We start from the raw sequence: 20204 nt of genomic DNA, 5'->3' as shown, positions 1-20204 counted from the left end.
CATCTCATTCCTTTGGACTCCAGTTGAGGAACCGTGTTAATGGTGTTGTAGGAATCTCGAAAAATGAGTAGCCTGTAAATGTAGAGTAGTTTGAGTATATCACATCACACTACACATGTCTCGCCTCTATTTACCTTTGCCTGCAATCAAAATGTCAAGGAGAGGTTGGAGTAGTTTTTCATAGTTTACAGCTAAATCAGTCAAACCAGGCTGACCCAAGGCCCATGATTCTGTCTGAATGCCCCACTTTAGCATGTCTTGTCGAGAAAAGACACAGGGAAACATGTCGAGCAAAGGGCCAAAGATATCTGGTCTAGTTTCAGGTGCAACACCCATATCATTCATCAAGTAGTAGACGGGATAGCGCTGTTCAACATTCTTGTGATAATCAACACAAGCTTCCAACAATTGACGTCGATCATTTGGTTGATTGGTCAAGGTCTTTGAACTTAAAATATCAGCCAATTTAGATGGTTGTATGGGCATCGCAGCAGAAACAGCCTGGTTGATGGGAATGTCGCCAAAGATCTCCAGCACCACTGCCTCCATCAGTTCTTTTCTAGACTTGACATCCAAATCTTCCATGGTAGAAGGTCCGTTCTCTACCAATGTATCCTCGTCTTGCTTCTTTAATCCGTCTACTGCTAAATGCTGAATTGTACCAGCGCGTGCATCCAATGCGACTAATTTGGATAGGTTCAAAATCAGAGTGCTGTATTGGAATCGTCCACCGAGAGCATCGATGATCTTGGCGGATTGGGCAGTGAGCTGAGCCATGTTATCAGGCACAACAAAGCGAGTCTTCATCAGCGCCTTTCGCAAGTCTTGTTGGATTTCGTTCTGTGTGGTTAAATAGCGAGCAGCCGAGTTTAGTGCACCGAATTGGATGATTTTAGCGTCAATAGCATGCAATTGATCCACATTGAGTACAAATTTCAATGGTTGAGTCAGCTTTTCAGGCTGTTTTGGTGTTAAATGAGATTGAATCCAATTGGAGAAACGAGATGGCTTTTGTTTCAATGCTTCCTCTGCTGGATCCACATGCTCCCAATCTGTACCGTTCTCCTTAAATGACATGACATCCACAATAGCGACATCCTCTGGATCGACATGGCCACCGAGAACAGACTCATGGACACCCCAGCCATGTCCGTGTGTACGCTCTATAATGCGGATACCGTACTCTCGCTTGATGACCTCCAAATCCATGATGCTAGACCAAGGTATCTCAATCCAATCATGGATGGTCTCGCAAGGCTCTAATTCGGTTTGCCAGTTGGTTTGATGTGCGTCACATGCTTTCTGTAAGGTGGATTTCTCTTGTGCCTCGTAGCGTTTAGCGAGATCTTCAAACGGCATCCAAGGATATATGTTGTTGATTCTAAGCATAGGTGCAATGATGGTACGCTTGGTTTCTAAAGCAAGTCGGAGTGCATTTCTGAATGATTCCTGTTGCTCAGGGAAATCACTGCAAAATAGAAAGGGTTCAATAGATGTACAAGACGAGATCTAGGCTTGTTTTACCTGTGAGGAAACCACGACAAGTATCTTTCTTCATTGGAGTCGTATACTTTTTTAGGTGCTGTGTTGGTGGTTGTCTCGACTTGCTCCCTGACAGCGCCCGTAGTGGGATTGGATGCTTTTAAATGCGGAAATATTGTGATGGAGATGAAGGCGAAAAACGCCAGTATGACGATATAATATAGCAATCTCTGTACTCGAATCATGTTTCTGTAGGGATTTCCGGATCAACTGAAAGAAAAATGAAAAGGAAAGAAAGAGAGAAAGAAATTAGTCTAGTTGGGCGTTCGTTAAAACCATTAATGAAGGGGGGCTCGCTGGTTGTACAAGGGAGACAGAGTCTTGTCTTCTCCAGCGTGTTGATCCTTTGTTGCTGTATCGATATAACCGTATTTAGCAAAGGTGCATTTACTCTATTTACATCTCCTCTACATTTCGTTTGGATTTTGAATGTTTTGTATATTCGCCTTTTATTTTAGGATTGATTCATTAATCAAATTTCAATAATTTGTGTGAGGGAACACAAGGAAAGTCAAGGCCAACCATGATGGATAGCAAGGTGGCTGCTGTAGACCTACTGAGAGGATAATGAGGGCACCCAGTGCGCTGCTGTGCAGAGGCCAGAGCCATCGCAGGGCTGCCTGATAGCACTAGAAAACACACCATCTTATCCAGGCCACCAACATGATCAAATCTACAGGATTTCAAGTTGAGATACAAACATAAAAATAACATGAGGATGTATTTATAAGGCTCCAGTGCGCAGATCTCTAGGTTACGCTGTGTTAGCCCAGTGTGGCAGGTAAAATATGTCATGTTCTGGAAAATCACGCACCAACTAGGATATGTGCCTGGTTTTTCTCATTCTTCTAAAGTCGATTCGATCCATCTCCATCTCATTCATGGCAATTAAGCTCATTTGAACTCAGTAGTGAATGGTACCTTTTTATTCATGAAAAGATATAAATACAAACAATTCAAGCCTACTATGAAACAACAACAACATGACATTTGGTACGGTTAAATGGGGAAAGCTTCTAGTTGCAACCGAGATTGAGGAAATCCCCTTGTATGAACGGAGTTCTCTGCCTGGATTTGTGGATAAACCGAGGCTGGTTTTCATGATGTGTAGCAGTGGATTGTATTTATGAGCTGCATCTAAATGATATTATATCGTGGCCCATCTTTTGCGCGCTGGGATGTTTGTTGTTGTCTAGATAGCGCAGAGAATTAGGTCCTGTGCTCTTTTAAAGAGAGATCAGAGCGCTTAAGTCCAGGCCAAAGCAGATTGATGTTGATGGAGCTCATAGCAGAGAAACCTCGCTTGATTTTTAGCGCTTTACCACCCTGACCAACGCTTACTCGATACATTTACTACACAAGTCGTTCAATAAAAACCGTTTATTTATGCGGCTGCTATCTTTGCATCAACATCGTTAACAAGCTTGTTCAAAATCTCTGCTGCAGACAATGTGCCTTGCTCAGAATACTCGGCTGCCAACGGGGCATTCACACCAGAGAGCAGCATCATGTAATCCTGGATGCCATTTTGAGTCGCATAAGCAGCAATGTCCTTGGTCTTTGATGATTGAATGTCATAGTTGGGAATCTCGCCTCCACTCTTCTTGCTGGCCGCTTCAATGCGCTTCATCAGTTGGTTGGGATAGCTACGCACACTCTTGCCCGTGATGGCTGTGGTGATCTTGGTCTCTTCCACAGCATTGGCCTTGGCCCTCAACATGTAATCTCTGTGTCCTTGTGGCGTGGTGGATTCCTTGGACAGCATGAACAGAGTGCCAATGGCAGCACCATCCGCTTTCCAGTCATGAATAGCATGATAGACATCTGCGCCAGAGCTAATGCCTCCTGCAGCAATAATGGGAATAGGAAATCGACCATTGTTCTGTGTAGATCGGATTGCCTTCACCAAGTCTGCAACGGGCAATTGCTGATGATGCTTATCGTCATGGCTGATTTTCAAAAACGAGCCACGATGACCTCCAGCCTCTAAGCCTTGCGCAACAATCGCATCTGCTTTTCGTGTGGGATCCGAGGGGTCTAAACCTGCTAAAGCCAATGCTTCTTGCACCGTAGTAGCTGTACCTATCAAAAAGGTGCCTGCGCTCCAAAGTCGTTGTAGAACACTATCGGGCAGAAGACCAAATGTAAATGACACCACAGGCACACGCTCCTCCACAACCACATTGACCTGATCCTCAAATGGTGGAGAACGTAGTTGGAATTCAGTGGGAATAGGTAGATTCAGCTCTGTGCGAATCTCGTTCAAGACATCATCGGTGCCAGGATAATGTTTCTGCAATTCAGCGTGCGTGGGAGGTTTGGCTGCTCTACAAAAGAGATTGACTGCAAAGGGGCGAGATGTCTTTTCGCGAATGCTGTGGATAGTGGTGCGTAGCTGAGCAGCTGGAATCATGCCAGCACCCAATGAGCCTAAACCACCTGCGTTACTTACAGCAGCAATGAGGTCAGCCCCTGTATGCCCAGCACAGGGTGCTTGAATGATAGGATACTGAATGTGTAGCGCTTTGGTAATGGCTGTTGCTGTCCAGCCTGCTGCATGAGTCGTTGCCATCTTGAATGGTATGGGAAAAGAAATAAAAAAAAGAGGCTATTTTCACGAGATGAGATAATATTAGTCCAAGCGGCAACTGAACCAAATGGAAGTGCATCAACATCATCCACTTGGGCGTCGCAGATGCATATGAAGCAGCAAAGGAATATCGAGGGGAATGGTGTAAATCAAGCTGGAAAAGAAATGGGACAGCATATGCGATTCTGTCTTGGCCATCCAACTTGATCTACTAAGCAAAAATGCCATGTAAATTGAATGCGTTTATTTATTAATATAGTACATTAGAGTCGTCTATCCAGACATGGTGGAATTAGATGCACCTGACGAAGCGCCGGTGTTCTCATCAGGATAATAGTAGAAACTGATAGCTATCACAATGTAAACAGCCATAAGCATCAATCCTTCCAGCCAATTACTCTCGCCATCCTATCAAAGATTGATATGAGTGAATCTGCATACAGTTCTAGTATACTAAACCTACCATAATCAAATAGTTGACCATAATCACAGCAATCAGCAAAACAGCAGTTTCGTAAATGTTGAAAAAGAGGCTCATCTCTACTCCCATGGGCCAAGCAATGATCACCATCAATGGAGTCACCAAGAGTGCAATCTGCATGCTGCTTCCCACAGCAACACCTAAGGCCAAGTCCATCTTGTTCTTGAGAGCACACGTAACTGCAGTCAGATGCTCTGCTGCGTTGCCCACAATAGGAATGAGGATAAGGCCTACAAAGGTTTCACTAATGTGCCACACTTTGGTTACTTCCTCAATAGCGGATACCAGGAACTCTGCACAAACGCCTACAATCACGGTGACAATAATCAAGCTAGCATGCAACATGGTGAGAATGTGTGTGCTACTCCAAGGCTTGGCAACTTACAGAGCAATAGACATCCATGCAGGCAACTGAGGTTCCTCCTCCTCTTCTTCTTCTTCCTCCTTCTCCTCTTCGGCTGGGCTTATAAAGGCTTGGCCTTCTTCGGCAGCAGTAGCTTGACGGCTCTGGCGCTGTTCTTGCAATTGAATTCGGCTGGCTCTGCGATTCTCTGGGCTAGAAGGACCCGTAAACTATGGATATAAGGTTTTAATACGAAAATGGTAAAATGTCATGTTGCACAGTACGTACCAAATAGTTGTGAGTTTTAAGCTAAATTTTAAACCAAGGCTGTTTAGCTGTACTATTCACGAGCCACAAATACATTATGTATCACATACCTGGAAGAACAAGTATGAAAAGTATAGGACCAGTAAAATGATGGATGTAGCTCTTGAAATGTTCAAAATGTCCTGAGTCAATTCACCACTGGTTTCTGTATTTGTATTGTGAATCGATCCGTAAAATGATGCTGGGATCAGCAAGGAGGCAACAGATATAAACAGTAGAGAGGCTGATGTCTGTGCAACTGTCTTGTTAAAGTATTGTATTCTATAGCGACTTCCACCGCCAAAAAAACACATTCCCAGCACCAAAAGCAGATTAGACAAAATGGACCCCAACATGGACGCTTGAACAACAACGACTAAATTTTGGGTTAAAGAGATGACTGAAATGATGAGTTCTACAGCGTTTCCGAATGTTGCATTAAGCAGACCACCGATGATCTATGAGCAAGTATCAGCAACGGGCCTGGATCTGCCATGTAGTTTTATTTTTTATTTTTTTTATTTTTTACCTCGCCTGTTCTGAGAGCAATGTCTTCAGTAGCAAACCCCAACAACTTGGCCAGTGGGATGATTGCCAAAAAATTCATTATAAAAGTAATAGTAGGAGACCACACAAAATGAGAAGCAATGCCGATTGGCACAAACACCAGAAGCACATTTACCCAGGAGGACTTTACAATAGCCATGAAGCCCTCTTTGGCGCTGATCTTTCTAGGTGTCTTTGATGACTTTTCGCTGTGAATGCTGCTCGACATGGTTTTCTGATGTGCCAGTGGTGGCGGTGGTGCTGGGGCCGTGGCTGTTGACGATGCTGAAGCAGGTGTATGCATGGCCGCTGTGGACGAAGTGGGAGATTGATCCATCATGACAGCAGATGAACCTTCAAAGCTCAGCTGTTTATCCATACAAAGAAAATTTATAATTAAATGTATTAGTGTGAATAGAAGGGCGAGAAGGAAAACTTTATGAAATGAGCCTTTTATATACAATTTACTGGGACAGCAACTAGATTTGGAAATCTATTCTTTTGGATTACACCAACATTGTACAAACTTAATCAACCCAGGTACACAACATTTATACCAAGATGATGTATTGTTTGTCAAGAGCGGATGTAGGTCTTGTCAAGTAGCATCCGATTCAGTGCAAATCTCACAAGATGAAGTCAGAGCCACTCGTATCGTTGTATGCTGCTCATCCCATCATTTCTTACCGGCCGCGAACAGTAGGCTTAGACTACAAAAGGATATCCGCACATGAAGTCATATAAATATGCAGGTGCAACAGTGTGGAACATTGCAGTCGGACAGAACTGATACTGCTTGTCTTTATTTGATACAGATCGACGTCCAAAAATAGGCTTTCCTGACCAAGATCAGTCTGTGGTATGCAAGAGCGACCTAAAGCAAAAGAGTAACCCATTCGAAACCTTCGCGTATTTGATGATGCTTGCCTCTGTTTTCAGTCACTGCTGATACTTGTGTGAATGAAATACGTAAATGTGAATGATAATTTGTACAAAAAAAAAAAAAAAGAGCATCGCACAGATTCGGTAAACATCCGGTAATGGCAAAATCGTCATTGATATCCAGTTTTAGTTAATAGAGTTCGGTTGACACAAACATGATGTACAGCTGCAGAGAGCAATAACCACATAGTGCATACAAGTCAATTTGCTAACGAATTATAATATATCAAGAGGCAGGCCTTCGCAGCAAAGACAGTTGTATTACATTTGCAAACCTTCGCAGCAAACTTGGGTCCTGAGCTTTTGCATATCATACATGTCGTCATGTGTATCCAGTGTGGAGGGAAGCATCATTTATGCAATGTTATAGCGCGCACAATGCGATGATTGCAAATCAGCATGAGCCAGCACATCTTTTATGCTTCCACGTCCTCTGTAAAATCGTTTGTCTTCCTGATGCCATTTGCCAAGGTAAAAGTTTGATTGATGAGCATTGAATATCACATTCAGTAACTAAGACGAGGTGAAATATAACGCCCCACATTAGTGAAGTCTGTGGTACATCTTTACGAAGCAAGGCATATTTAATTACTGGGAAGCTGGAGTAGCTTAGTAGACCAGCTAAACGATATTCTACGGATGGCATTTTTCAAGCGGGGAAAACATGAATACCTTAAATTGGAAGGCTTACAAGGGCTAAGCAAAGCAAGCCACAGTCATCTAATCTTAAAAGTATGACTCACCAGCATATCAAGTGTTCATAGATAACTTGAAATAGCAACTTATAAAGTAAGGTATGGCACACAGCGAGCTCAACATCAACCACACACTTGGCTGAGAGACCATCATCCAGCCGTCATTGGATGAGTTTTAGATTCGTTAAAATCTGAAAGTTTCTAGTGATTGACAGTTGTGCATATACAAGCGGTTTTGCACAACGCTCTCCAACACTTTCTGTTCCATTGATCTATTACTCGTAGTCGCTCGTAATTAATAAGCTTTTATATGAAGCTCATTACTCAAAACTTGCTAATATACTCAGCACACCTTTGACTTCTTGCCAAAAAATCTTAAGGAAGATATAACAAGCAGGTTTCCACTAACTACAGCGCCTCCCAACACCTAATCCATTGATCTAATACCTTTCACCACTTCTTGCAATTACAACAGCTTTCAGTAGTAACTTTTATACATATTGGTGAATTCGTAATAATAAGTCGATGATAATAATCAGTTGTCAACTGTATCTAAAACGAAAGCAAAAAGCTTCTTTATTACAGGGCATCTAGCTTGCTTAAATATGGTAGATCCCTGGTCAATGACTACTACTACGTTGAGATGGTATATAAATAGCGGGCCACTGGGGCCTTATGGATTGTTGGTATAGCTTGTTGAGAGGCCACCCAATTCGATAATATGTTTCATGTAGTGTAGGTGGATCTCGATATCTTGACATTGGGGAGATTGAATGTATTGTAGTTCCTGAGGCACATGTACACACACAATTGACTGGATTTGTAAACATAGATGTGATGTGATACAATAAACATCATCTATGCTGCTACACTGTAAAAGGTGACTTGAGGAGAAAGTGAATGTAGCCCAAGATGCATGCTTGTATGCAACACATATGTCTTTGTTCAAAACCGTCTACTACTGTCGGAATCGTCTGTATTTGATCATCAACAACCCATCACCCAATCTAAGATTCGTCCATCTGCACTACTGTTTCCTTCGTAAGGTTTAGCTAGGAACATAGTATTGTCAGAGTTCTAGCATCAGTAATAATATTTCAAAAGTTGATTTAGGATGGCCAATATTTCAAAACCGGGAATATTTGTACACTCAGAGTCTTGGATATTATGAGGTAAAAGATAGCAAACTTTGATGGAAAGATTATAATATACATGTTGAAAGTAATTGATGTACCGTACCGCTGTTGTAGTGCCTATTATATGATTTCCCCTGTGGAATACATCCACTATGATCTGCATTCCGACAGTTCATCCAGTTACCAGATTTAGATATAAACTGTATGTACACTGGATTAGATGTACGATATCGATTTATACTATAAGAAGATATGGACTTCAGATACGCTAGTACTATAAGATTCATACTATATAAGATATAGGCTATAGATGGCACCACGGACATGGATGGCGCTATAGACTTATACTTGTATTCCGACATTGACTACGGATGTTTACCATATCTGGATAGGCACCAAGATTAATGCAATATGAGCTTGTTGCTTCAGATGTGCACTTCATGATCCACGCTATAAGACACATGCTTATATCCGTGATACTAGCTACAGATACTTTATGTACTACAGACTTGTACTATATATGAGACATGCTATAGACATGCATACGATATGCTATAGACATGCCATATATCCAGATACATGCTAAAGATGTATGCTTAGCGATATACACTCAGATATGTACTATTGATATAGACTAAGTAGACTGTACCTATCGGATACATGCTACTAGATCGATATTAATTATCCTTATAGAAAGGATAGATCAGGGTACTTCGGATGAGAGTCTAATTATCCATCCAGACAGAGCTAAATCATGATTAGCTTGCTGGAGTTGTCTTTTAGCATGATTAGACATTAGTTGATTTGAGTTGACTTATTTGTTAATCTAATTAATAGAACTTTTATCCATTGTTATAGTATATAAGAAGGATCATCTACCTGGCCAGTAGAGAGACTTCAGTTTGACTTTACACCTGTCAGTTTGATAATAAAACATACGTATACCTTTATCAAGTTGACTTTACTATTTTTTTTTTATTCTTTTTTTTTCCGTGAATTTTAGTCTATCAAGCCTCAAATTCCACAAAGGATTTAAGTTGTTTCCATTTGATTACGGTTTTATTATTACAAAAGACAAAATGATGTTAAATGGCAGATCAACAGAAAATCAACTAATTGTAGACCGTTTCTCTTTCAGTCCTTCAGCCAATCAAATCGCTCGAAAACTCCGCTGACCTAAAAAAAAAATTGCGAGGGTTTCCCCCCGTTTTGATGTGAGGCAAAATTTTAAGTTCCGCTATAGCAATATAGCTGTTACTATCATCAAATTTCCCTCAGGTGCTAGAGCATGCCTTACTTACACCACCTAGCTTTTAAATTCAGGCGTTGAGACCCTCAATCATCACTAAAGTAAGTAGTGATAACCAAGTGGAGGCAGCCTATCCATCTCCTAGTCTCGGATAAAGTCTTGTTGAGCTTCAGCGATAGGCACATCCACCACAACGTAATAAAGTGGTATGCTTCGAAAGAAACATAATAAAAGAAAAAAGGAAAAGAAGAAAAGAACATATTACTATAGGAGTATAGTAGCATGTAGATAAAAAAAAGGGACACTCACACAAAAAAGTGAGTCAAAAGAAAAGCATAACTACAAATACAACATCAAAGAATGTTCAGAACAGCTTGCTGATGTTGCAACAAAAATGCATACATGAACAACGTGCACGGTGGTAATAGTCGGATGTAAAGCAACACAAACACGCACAATTGCAGGAGCAACATCAGTATTATAAGTGTGCAATACAACATAGTGACTAATGTTGTTTCATGTGAAGCGACAGAGGCAACACAAACAACAACCCACGGCCATATAACAAAGTAGTATTACAACGGCAATACAGATATATAGCAGTACATCATGCTTGTTGTTCGTACATACGAAGCAACAACATTGCAAGCATTTGTTGAGCTGATCATATCACAGCCAACAAAAGAAAAAAAAAGCGCAGCAAAGAAAACCTCATGAATGCATTATCACGAGAAAGGAAGCAATAATAAAAGCGTCCAGAGAAGCTTTGTATCATTGCGACCGTAAGAAAAAAAGTTACTTACCACTTACCACAGCCGCCAATAGACCAAAGAATAGGTAATCACCACAGATAGACCAGAGAACAAGCATACAACAAAGACAGCAGACCAAGAAAGACCAGACGAGCAGCAGCAAGACCAGCAGCAAGACCATCAGCAACAACAGTGGCGTAGAAAAACCGAAGAACGAGTGACACCAGAGACCATATAAAGATTAACAAAGCAGTCGCCAGAGATAGAGACCAAGAAGCAGCTACCAGACGTAATAAACCAAGGAAGCAGGCAGCAGAGATAGCAAAGAAGTATTGGCAGCAGCACCCACGTCAAACAGGCAAAAAATATTATCGAAACCTAATAAACAAATTCGATTAGTGTTTGTTCTACATCTTTCTGTGCTCGTTGTCGAATGGTACCTACTATATTCCACCTCAAAGCAGCAGCATCAAGTATTTTGACAGTGCAAGACCGTGTTATAAGATGATAGAGTGTTATTTTCAATCAAAAAGGTTCCAAAACCAATATGGTTTGATACTAAACGCGTTTTGCAAAAAGGATAAAAAAACGGTGGTATGGAAAAATGAGAGGGCGACCTATCCGACGTCACGGCCAGTAGTTTTGGTCTCAGTCTTCTGCCGTGGCACCCGTAGTAACTGCTGCATTTTAATTTGAAATTGTGCAGTGGGTATTTTTGTGTTCAAATTTGACTTAATTTCACATTCTTTAAACGTTTTTGCTAAATTTGACTATGAAAATTGTCGTTGCTATACGTTACTTTCTAATGCGTCTATAAAGAGTCAATGAAGGCGCATCGAATGATGCTGATTACATTTAGCTTTCAGACCGAAAATGATAAGCCATTTGCAAAAATATGAAAACAGGGTATTTGCCAATATGTCAAAATTTAGTATATAAAAGTTCCAGAGAAACAGGTTTTAATGTTGCATTTTACCATTACGATCAATTTGATCTGATATGTTTCATAGAAAAAGTCTTCATTTTTGGGGTGAAAAACGCGATCGTTTGATTTTCAAGAATTTTCCCTTGCTAATACTCATGAAAAAACGAGGATTTTCATGAATCTGCAATAACCCGAAAAAAAATGAGATAAAGTATCAGTAAATAAATCTCAATCATAGGCAACTGTTTGACAACCGTCTAAGCGTTCAAAACAGCTTGTAGCAAAAGATATTTGCGATAAAAACTATCATATTTGGGTCTGATTTGGAGTATAATTTAAGGGTGAGAGGCTGTATTGCCAGAAGATTTATAGAGTAGATCAAGACCGTATTCCATGATTTGAAGGAGCCCCCTCGCAATAAATGCAAATATCAGATAGTACTAATTATAATAAGCGCTTTAGTGAGATTTTTAAAGCTTAACTATGATAAAAAAAAAACGTATCATAATCAGCTCATCAATAAGTTTTAACCAGGAATCAGCAGGGAACTTGATACAGGTAGCTTTTATGAACTAAGGACAATAAAGCATCGTTGCCACATCTTCAACAGGATTCTCTCTTTGTTTTACTCGCGTTTGATAGCAGAATAGCCATGTTAGGCTCTTTGGGTGGTAGTGCAACCGAGATGTACAATGATCTAGTATTTGCGGCCGATTAGTTTTCTTCATGGAGAATACATTTGTATTGATGATGCTCTTTAAAACTGTACTAAATTTCTTTAGAGGCGTGTTCAAGAAATCTGTTACTTTGGCTCAACTATGATATGCACAACAGCAAAAACGAACACATAGTTCATAATGTGTAGCTTGTAAAAAAAATTAATATTATTCAGAAAAACAAGCTAAGACTTAATTAAATTAATAAGATCAGTAGTTACAAAACTAATGATTTATTGATGAAGACAGATGTACCCCGAGGATGTATCTATATAATTTTCATTATGTTAGGGTTTACTATTTACCCAACAAGTAATTTGTAAATCATGATTAGCATGATTTACCCAAAGGACCTAAGAATAGCTCAAAACCTTTAGTATGAGACCTTGCTAGGACGTTTGATGTAACAGTTGGCAGATGTTGCTTCGCTGTAAATTAATAATCTGTTAAACGATAAAATTTTAACCCTGCCTAACCTCCGCAGCATTTGACGGAGCAGCCGCCAAAATCGTAGATCAACATTCGAATGGACTTGATCAAAGAAGGCAGCACCAACGGCATACCATCAGGCAACAAATTTAAAGAAAACGGCGTATGAGGGGCAAGTTGGGTATGAAAATAGCAATCATGTATCAGTGGTGAGATAGATGCTGTTATTAGCATATGTCAAATTATCTATATCCTCTATTCTTGAGCCTCGAGCACAGTATAAACATCTAACTATTAAAGCAAAACTTGATCTCAGCTATCTACTGCATTGTTCAAAAGACGACGATGAATTTTTTAGTTAGATTACTGCCCCCTATGGCCGTGTGTGCACTGTTGAGTTATTATTTATTGTACTAATGAATGTGATTACGATCAAATAATAAATAAAAGGTTGACATCGATAGGATGAGATGCAGAAAGCTGAGGACGTTGAGAATACTTAGACTTTAAGATTTCACGGATTGCATTGAGCAATTGAAGATAGGTTAATTGTTGGTTTTGACGCAAGACAGCTATATCCACATAATCAGTATAATGTTGAGTGCAATATAGACGGTTGGTCAACTTACTAGTAAAGGCATATGACATTGCACCAGTAGAGGCACCATTTTCCATAGCATCAGCAGATGTTTGATTGTCTTTACAACCAGAGAACATGATGACATCTGACTCTGAGCTCTTGAATTGCTTTACGCGATCATCGACGCTCTTTCTACCCATGATATTCTTACCCAAACTCATGAGAGAGGATAAAGCACCAGACTTGTTGCCGGCGGCATAAGCAAGACCAGCACTCAACAGACCTGATCCAGCATCTTTGAAAGGATTGTCTTCCTTGATAGTACCTTGAGTACTATACACATAAGGTAAATCGAGAGCGGTTCCAGAGTGGCATGAATCAAAGATACAGGTCAAACGAGCACCTCTAGGCAAGGGACGCACCATAATAGCATGCATTTCCTATCATAAAAAGGCATGAATTCCAATTTGATACAACTTGTGTACATCGTTCCGTACATCATCTGCAATTTGACCAGAATCGCCTTGATATCTATCATGATCGACTGGATAGATGGTTTCATCATAGCCATCATCTTCATCGCCATCTGTATCCTTTACTCTGCCACCATGACCACTGAAGTGGAAAAAGAATCTGATAAAGATATGTAAATACTCCTGACCTCAATCCTGTTGTGACACACTTACGAATCGTTCTCTCTTGCTCCACTTACAAGCCATTGCATAGCACTAAGAATATTCTGCTTTGTAGGAATAAATTTGGGATCCTGCTTATCGTCGGTCAAGATGACCATATCCTCCTACACCGTGCACAAAGGTCAATACAAGTACATGTAATACACATCCATCAACAGTACCTCCCTAAAGTTATACAAGGTGGTCAAGAACTGTTTCACATTCTTGACATCATTGATACAGCCGTTCAGTGCGTTTTTACTACCAATGTAATTGATACCAATCAACAAGGCTCTCTTTCTTCCTTGACCTATGTTGTAATTAAATACACCGTCTTGCTAATTTCAAAAAAGACGTTCACTTACAGTTGGAAAGTTGAAAGTTGGGTGGCCTCTCATTTTGCATAGATGGATTCACATGCATCACAAAGTTGTTGGCTACGTCTGCACTTTGTGGTTTACCGTAGGGGACTACACTTTTGATTTAGATGATACTCAAAACGCTCTTTTTCTGCCCTTCTTACTTGGGTGAGTTCCTTGATTGTGAGATGAGTTGGGAGGCTGAGGGTAGTTGGCTTGGTTCAACGTGGGATCTGTAGGCTGGAAGACGGGATCAGGGCCTGAATTGACGAAATTTAAGTACATTCATTTGGCAGCAATATATATATATATATATAGTCTAGATATACCCTGATATGCTGGTGGCTGAATACCACTGGATTGCTGACGATTGTTGCTGTTGAGCTAGTACGCACATTGGTTAGTTTCAACTAGTGTCTATATCATTTTTTTTTACTTACAGAAGCATCAGATGGGGGTGGGTAATTGCCGTAATTGGGAGGTGGAGAAAATTGCTGCTGCTGTTGTTGTTGAGGCGATGGGAATCCAGCACCACCATACTGAGCAGGAGGCTGATTGTAGCCGCCGTAATGCTGAGGAGCAGGAGGAGGAGGATATCCTTGGGAGGGATATCCGCCTTGGTAGCCACCTTGTTGGGGTGGTGGAGGTGGATAACCTTGAGAAGCGTATCCACCTTGGGGTGGAGGTGGATAGCCACCTTGCGATGGTGGTGGATAGCCACCTTGCGATGGTGGTGGATAGCCACCTTGCGATGGTGGTGGGTATCCCTGTTGTTGCTGTTGTGATTTTTGAGGCTGTCCATAGCCGTGAGTACCGTATGATCCGGGATAAGCCATTTCAACGAGGAATAAATCAAAAGAAATGCAATTGATTTTATCAAGGCATTACTCGTGTGCTTTATTCAGCCTCGTTCAGCACACTCACACAATAGCGCCGAGTCACATAGTGAATCTGGTATTGCATTTGGTAGCATTCCGAATTCAGCAGTGGCAACTAAATGCTGCGCTTGGCTGGCTTCGCCCAATGTTAAATCAGTCAAATAGTAACAAGGTGAACTGACGAGTTACGTGTTTGATTATTATATCATGTATCAAAGGTAATGAATGCTAAATCAGTGACAAAGGCCATCCAAATGTTTGCAATCAAAGGCTACATTAAAAGGCAAATGTAACAGCTCTGAATGTAGGATGCCTTCTCGAGTGTGAAAAAAAAAAAAAAAAAAAAAAAAAAAAAAAAAACTGCTAGTGAAATTACATATTATAAAGATCTCCGTCCCCCCTCAAACCCTCTCGAGTACACAAAGAAGGATAACTGCTATCATCCTGTTCCGTGTAATGATAGCAACCTGGCACTTTTAGATCGCTTAACTAGTCTTTATTCAGAGTAAATCGTCAACGCAACTGGATAACTATAAGATTTGACAGGTGAGGCCTTCATCTTGGGTCTTTTTGAAGGCTATGCATCTCTTTGATATATGAATTTGTATCTCTTGACGTTATACAATGGCAAACAGCATCTTTGCATAGCCAATTAAGGTGTTTTCCTAGTACATTTCATAATTTTCAACAGTTTTTTATCCAACGCCAATGAATGGCACACACTGTACCCATTTTCAGACTGATATGATGCTTGCTTCAAGCAAATGTGTTTATTGGCAAGAGAAAGGGAGCCTTGAGACATACTGTACAAGGGGACAAACGCTTGTGAGACATGGATAACAATATATCCGTGTGGGGTAACTAAAGATTCAGGAAGCGATGTCCATTCCAACTGTAACATTCGGGCAAAGAGAAAGTTTGCCATTGACAGATATCGTATGAAGGAAGATAAGATATGCTTCTGTGCAATCCCGGTTAGCTGTTTGTTTACCTCTACTCAGAAGAGCAAATGGTGAGGTTTGAGAGTTATACTGATCTAGTATTTACCAGCGTACTAAACTCATGGGAAGATGGAACTTTCTCCAACAGAGTATATATTACCATTCATCAGCATTTTTGGTGCCGATTCTGGGAAGTGGACTGTAATACTATATTCACAGCATATTTCAATCACGATTATATCACGGAGAACTGGTGCAGGCCAAATGTGAGATATATCATCAAGCTTTATCTCACCACAACATCATCGGTGCATTTAACAAATCTAACTCTGATGCATTCCATCACACTCTATCCCACAACCTCCTTTTGTTAATCTGCAGTATGGCATTTGTAGAAACAGCAGCCATCTCAGCTAGTGCTTGTCATTCTACTTCGACTGGTATTCCTTGATCTGCTGTAAACTAACTTTTATAGGTCAATCGTCAGAGGATCATGCCATATTTTTTTCTCAGGACGTAATAGATAAACATCTGCTTACGTAAACTAGACAAGTGATACAAGGGCGAATCCTCTACAATAAAGAACCCTGCCCATAAAGTTCAAGGATATCTTATGAAATGCAACGATAGGAACCCTGGGGAAACCTTTAGCGTGTGAAAACATGGACATCTTACCAATCAGGCGGAGCTCATGCTCCTTTTGTAGTCCATTCTGTTAAAGTTTAAAAGACCCTGCAAAATCCAAGTTTTTTGGCATTCATATCTCTTTCACAAACACTCTTCTCACTATGCTCACTGATATTAACAACGTCCCCATCGATCAAGCTATCAAGGAAAATGGCTTTGTCATTGTAGACAACTTGATCCCGGAGGAAATGTTCCTTAGACTCAGAGAAGCCTGTGATCGTGTAGTCGATAGAGCCAGAAAGGGTGATTGGAAGTACAGGTACGCAGTAATACTCCACCTACTCGCACATGCATGCACACACTCACACTCAAACACACGTACATAGACGCCTTGTTGGCACACAATTCCCTCCATGGACTGAAGGCACTGATGTGTGGGGTGTTCAACATATGATTCATCCTGATTTAAAGGAAAAGGTATTTGCCGAATGGTACGGATCTCCCAAGCTTTTGGAGGCTGTGGAGCAGTTATTAGACACAAAGCACGATGATCTTCAACTTGGTAAGTTTTGGACACTTGCTTATGAGCGCAACAATTAACCGCCCTCCATCAGAATTGTTCAACTTGCTGATCAATCCTCAAGACTCTGATTTTGATTTAACATGGCATCGTGATGCTGTCAAAGCCGAGGCATCGGAAGAGGAAGAAAGGGAGAAGCTCAAAATCCCTCATTACGGCACTCAATGGAATACAGCCTTGTATGACGACTCCTGTCTCTTTGTAGTTCCCAACTCTCATCGTCGTGTCAGAACCGAGGCCGAGAGAGATATCACCATCAATGATCCCAAGAGCCACAAGATGCCTGGCCAATTGCGTGTTGATTTGAAGCCTGGCCAAACTGTATTCTACGATAACAACATCTTGCATCGTGCTTCCTATGTCTCTTCGCAAAAGCGTGCTACTCTTCATGCCTCTATGGGCACTATTGAAGGTGGTCATCATCGTGCTGCTGTTATTCTCCAACATGGCCTTGATTGGATGAATACAGAGGGTTTCAAGGAAACTCTTCCTGAATCTTTGCTCAAGCCTCATGCCAACGTTCTTGCTATGGCCGAAAAGGCTGGCATTACCAACATGCAAGCCAAGCCTATCCATTAAATGTAATCCTTATAATAAAATAATATGTAATTCTGTACGATACAACATTTACAGAGTCTTGGTGATTGATACAGTGGTTACAGTGATACAATCCACACAACGAAATCTAGTTTCAAGCCTGGTTGTTGACAATACACGGCAGGATATTAATATTCTCACTGAAGGGCAAATCTCGATTGAAGGTGATAATTGAGGCGGAAGTGGATTATATGTCATTTCGTGAGATGGATCTACTTGATTTGGCTCATTTTGAACGACCCAAATGCCCAAATCAATATAATTAAGGGAGAAAACAGACATAATAACAGTTTAGCATTATGGCCTGATAACTTTATTGCTTAAAATGAAAGGAGGCTCTTTCTGGGCGATAGAGAATCCGAAAGAAAATTGTAGTGTAACCACGATACAAAACAAACAATACTAAGCTCTTGCCCCCCCCCCCCTGTTTGTTCAATTTACTTTCGTTTCTTTGAATCAAACAAGCAAAGATATATAAAGGTCTAATGACAAATTCAAGTCATTTGCATTAGAGAACTGCGAAAATGCAGTGTCAAAACAGATATTCTTGCATGCAGAAAATGAAATTGTAGATGACAGAACCTAATTGATTTATGAAAATTTAAGGGGTTAAAAAATACTTGATGCGAAATCCATGGAACAAATCCAATTGTGTTTCCATATGGTGCCTATAAAAGCATTGTGTTTGTGATTTGTAGTTGATGATTTCTCTTTTCCTTTTTACACAGTTTTCGATGGATACGTCTCACTATCTCGCTCAATCACCACAACCAGATGGCCCTGAAATAGCAGCAAAGCTTGTTTCTGTCTTTTCAATCACATTACTGTCCGCTTTGTTTGGTGTCAAAACGTACAATGTGCATTTCAAATACCTTTCCTATTCGAAATGGTTGATTCTAGCTCTTTATCTATTTTCTTGGTCATTTACTACCATCAGCATGCTTTTAGTAACAACAAACAACAGTAGGTAAAGTCTCATAACTGAAGATGGCAATAATAACACGCATTACACAGAAAACTACACATCATGCTTTCTGTCAATCATGGTCTGCGATATTTTCTATTCGGGCACCAAGATCACAATCTATGCTTGGTATGTGTGTCGTGCCAATTTACTCAACCAGAGATAGAATACACTAATACTTCAGTTATAGGCTGATTGAGAAGGTATATGTAGTCTCTTCGATCCGCGAGACCAGATGGCGATCCAAGGCATATCGATTTCATTTGTGTCTCATGCTACCTTATATCGCCATTTTCACATTGATGGTAAACTATAATACAGAACGACAGCAGCAGCAGGAAAGACCTGATTCTAATTAACATCCATAGCTGGTCTTTCATATTTCTGAAATTGATGCTAGTGGCATCTGCATTATCGGATTACAGTCTATTGCATCTCTGCCACTTTTGGTAAGGCTCATGCCTACTAATTTCAACATTTGTATTAACTATTTGGCATAGATCTATGATTTTGTAAGCAAAAGCTCAGACAGACATGAATTGATATTAACAATCGCCTTATTAGTTCATCAACTTTTACATGACCATCTTCTTTGTCAAACCTCTGATGAAACTCGGTGCTGGTGTCAAAGTAGGCTGGAGAACATCCCGTCTGAACGAAGTGGCCTTGAGAACCATGGTGGCATCTGTTGTTTGTTTAGTAGCTTCATTTGCCAATGTTCTTGCTCTCGTTCTATTCAACGGCCGTGAAAGAGGTCTCGTCTGTTTAACATGTTGCACTGTTGATGTAACCATCAATGTTGTTACTATTCATTGGGTATTTGCTCACAAAAATAACACATACAGAGCTACGAGCATTTACCGCATAATTTTGCTTTAGGTCACTTCACAAACACCTGGCAGAAAGATGAAGGAAACAGGCGTCGACTACTCAACACATCAAAGAGACTCCAATCATGAGAATTCAGTTTACCAGCATCATAATGCCCACGATGACCCAGACACCACATTGCATCATAATCACAGTGATATTGTCGAGATATTAGCCACGCATCACACAAATGACATTGCTGTTGGATATGGTTTCACAAATAACAATCTCCATATTCAAGACATGAAAACAGTGCCTCCCTATTCTGCGTCTCCTAATGTCACTACTATCGGCAACAAGCCATCGTTCGTCAACAAGAAGGAAACAACGTGCGAAGATCAATCATCGACAGACAGTAATTTCTGTTCTTCTTCCATCCATGAATCACAAAGTAGTCGCAAATCATTGACCAAACGCTGAATCGTATCTTTTATTCTTAACTGTACTTTTATCTAATATTTACAAGGCTTTATTGAATATAC

The 20204-nt window shown here is 40.5% G+C and overlaps 7 protein-coding genes across 7 annotated transcripts; 3 read left to right on the top strand and 4 right to left on the bottom strand.

The window, feature by feature from the left end:
• Positions 1-4: 4 nt before the first annotated feature.
• On the bottom strand, positions 5-1727 carry ATC70_009563 (uncharacterized protein; the record flags this gene model as incomplete). Its single annotated transcript, XM_064828792.1, has 3 exons — positions 5-72; positions 135-1468; positions 1525-1727. 3 exons carry the CDS (start codon positions 1725-1727, stop codon positions 5-7), a joined length of 1605 nt encoding a protein of 534 aa, XP_064685994.1.
• Positions 1728-2926: 1199 nt separating this feature from the next.
• Positions 2927-4114, bottom strand: ATC70_009562 (uncharacterized protein; the record flags this gene model as incomplete). The annotated part of the gene is made up of 1 exon (XM_064828791.1): positions 2927-4114. One exon carries the CDS (start codon positions 4112-4114, stop codon positions 2927-2929), a length of 1188 nt encoding a protein of 395 aa, XP_064685993.1.
• A 291-nt stretch (positions 4115-4405) lies between these two features.
• Positions 4406-6187, bottom strand: GAL11_2 (mediator complex subunit; the record flags this gene model as incomplete). Its single annotated transcript, XM_064828790.1, has 6 exons — positions 4406-4540; positions 4596-4944; positions 4999-5186; positions 5245-5265; positions 5334-5720; positions 5792-6187. The coding sequence occupies 6 exons, from the start codon at positions 6185-6187 to the stop codon at positions 4406-4408; spliced, it is 1476 nt and encodes a 491-aa protein (XP_064685992.1).
• Positions 6188-10547: 4360 nt separating this feature from the next.
• Positions 10548-10820, top strand: fsf1 (Sideroflexin FSF1; the record flags this gene model as incomplete). The annotated part of the gene is made up of 2 exons (XM_064828789.1): positions 10548-10612; positions 10685-10820. 2 exons carry the CDS (start codon positions 10548-10550, stop codon positions 10818-10820), a joined length of 201 nt encoding a protein of 66 aa, XP_064685991.1.
• Positions 10821-13084: 2264 nt separating this feature from the next.
• Positions 13085-15101, bottom strand: ATC70_009559 (Aminotran_1_2 domain-containing protein; the record flags this gene model as incomplete). Its single annotated transcript, XM_064828788.1, has 9 exons — positions 13085-13224; positions 13282-13672; positions 13730-13865; positions 13919-14031; positions 14089-14216; positions 14272-14376; positions 14430-14525; positions 14595-14649; positions 14706-15101. The coding sequence occupies 9 exons, from the start codon at positions 15099-15101 to the stop codon at positions 13085-13087; spliced, it is 1560 nt and encodes a 519-aa protein (XP_064685990.1).
• Positions 15102-16872: 1771 nt separating this feature from the next.
• On the top strand, positions 16873-17870 carry ATC70_009558 (uncharacterized protein; the record flags this gene model as incomplete). The annotated part of the gene is made up of 3 exons (XM_064828787.1): positions 16873-17030; positions 17098-17273; positions 17326-17870. 3 exons carry the CDS (start codon positions 16873-16875, stop codon positions 17868-17870), a joined length of 879 nt encoding a protein of 292 aa, XP_064685989.1.
• Positions 17871-18622: 752 nt separating this feature from the next.
• ATC70_009557 (uncharacterized protein) lies at positions 18623-20142 on the top strand (the record flags this gene model as incomplete). The annotated part of the gene is made up of 7 exons (XM_064828786.1): positions 18623-18851; positions 18903-18981; positions 19043-19157; positions 19221-19301; positions 19353-19364; positions 19417-19668; positions 19732-20142. The coding sequence occupies 7 exons, from the start codon at positions 18623-18625 to the stop codon at positions 20140-20142; spliced, it is 1179 nt and encodes a 392-aa protein (XP_064685988.1).
• Positions 20143-20204: the final 62 nt, after the last annotated feature.

This window comes from Mucor velutinosus, assembly GCF_035048745.1.
Source record: "Mucor velutinosus strain NIH1002 chromosome Unknown tig00001563, whole genome shotgun sequence".
Classification (NCBI taxonomy): domain Eukaryota; kingdom Fungi; phylum Mucoromycota; class Mucoromycetes; order Mucorales; family Mucoraceae; genus Mucor; species Mucor velutinosus.
Note: the sequence above shows the minus strand (reverse complement) of the source record. Positions and strands in the feature narration are given on the sequence as shown.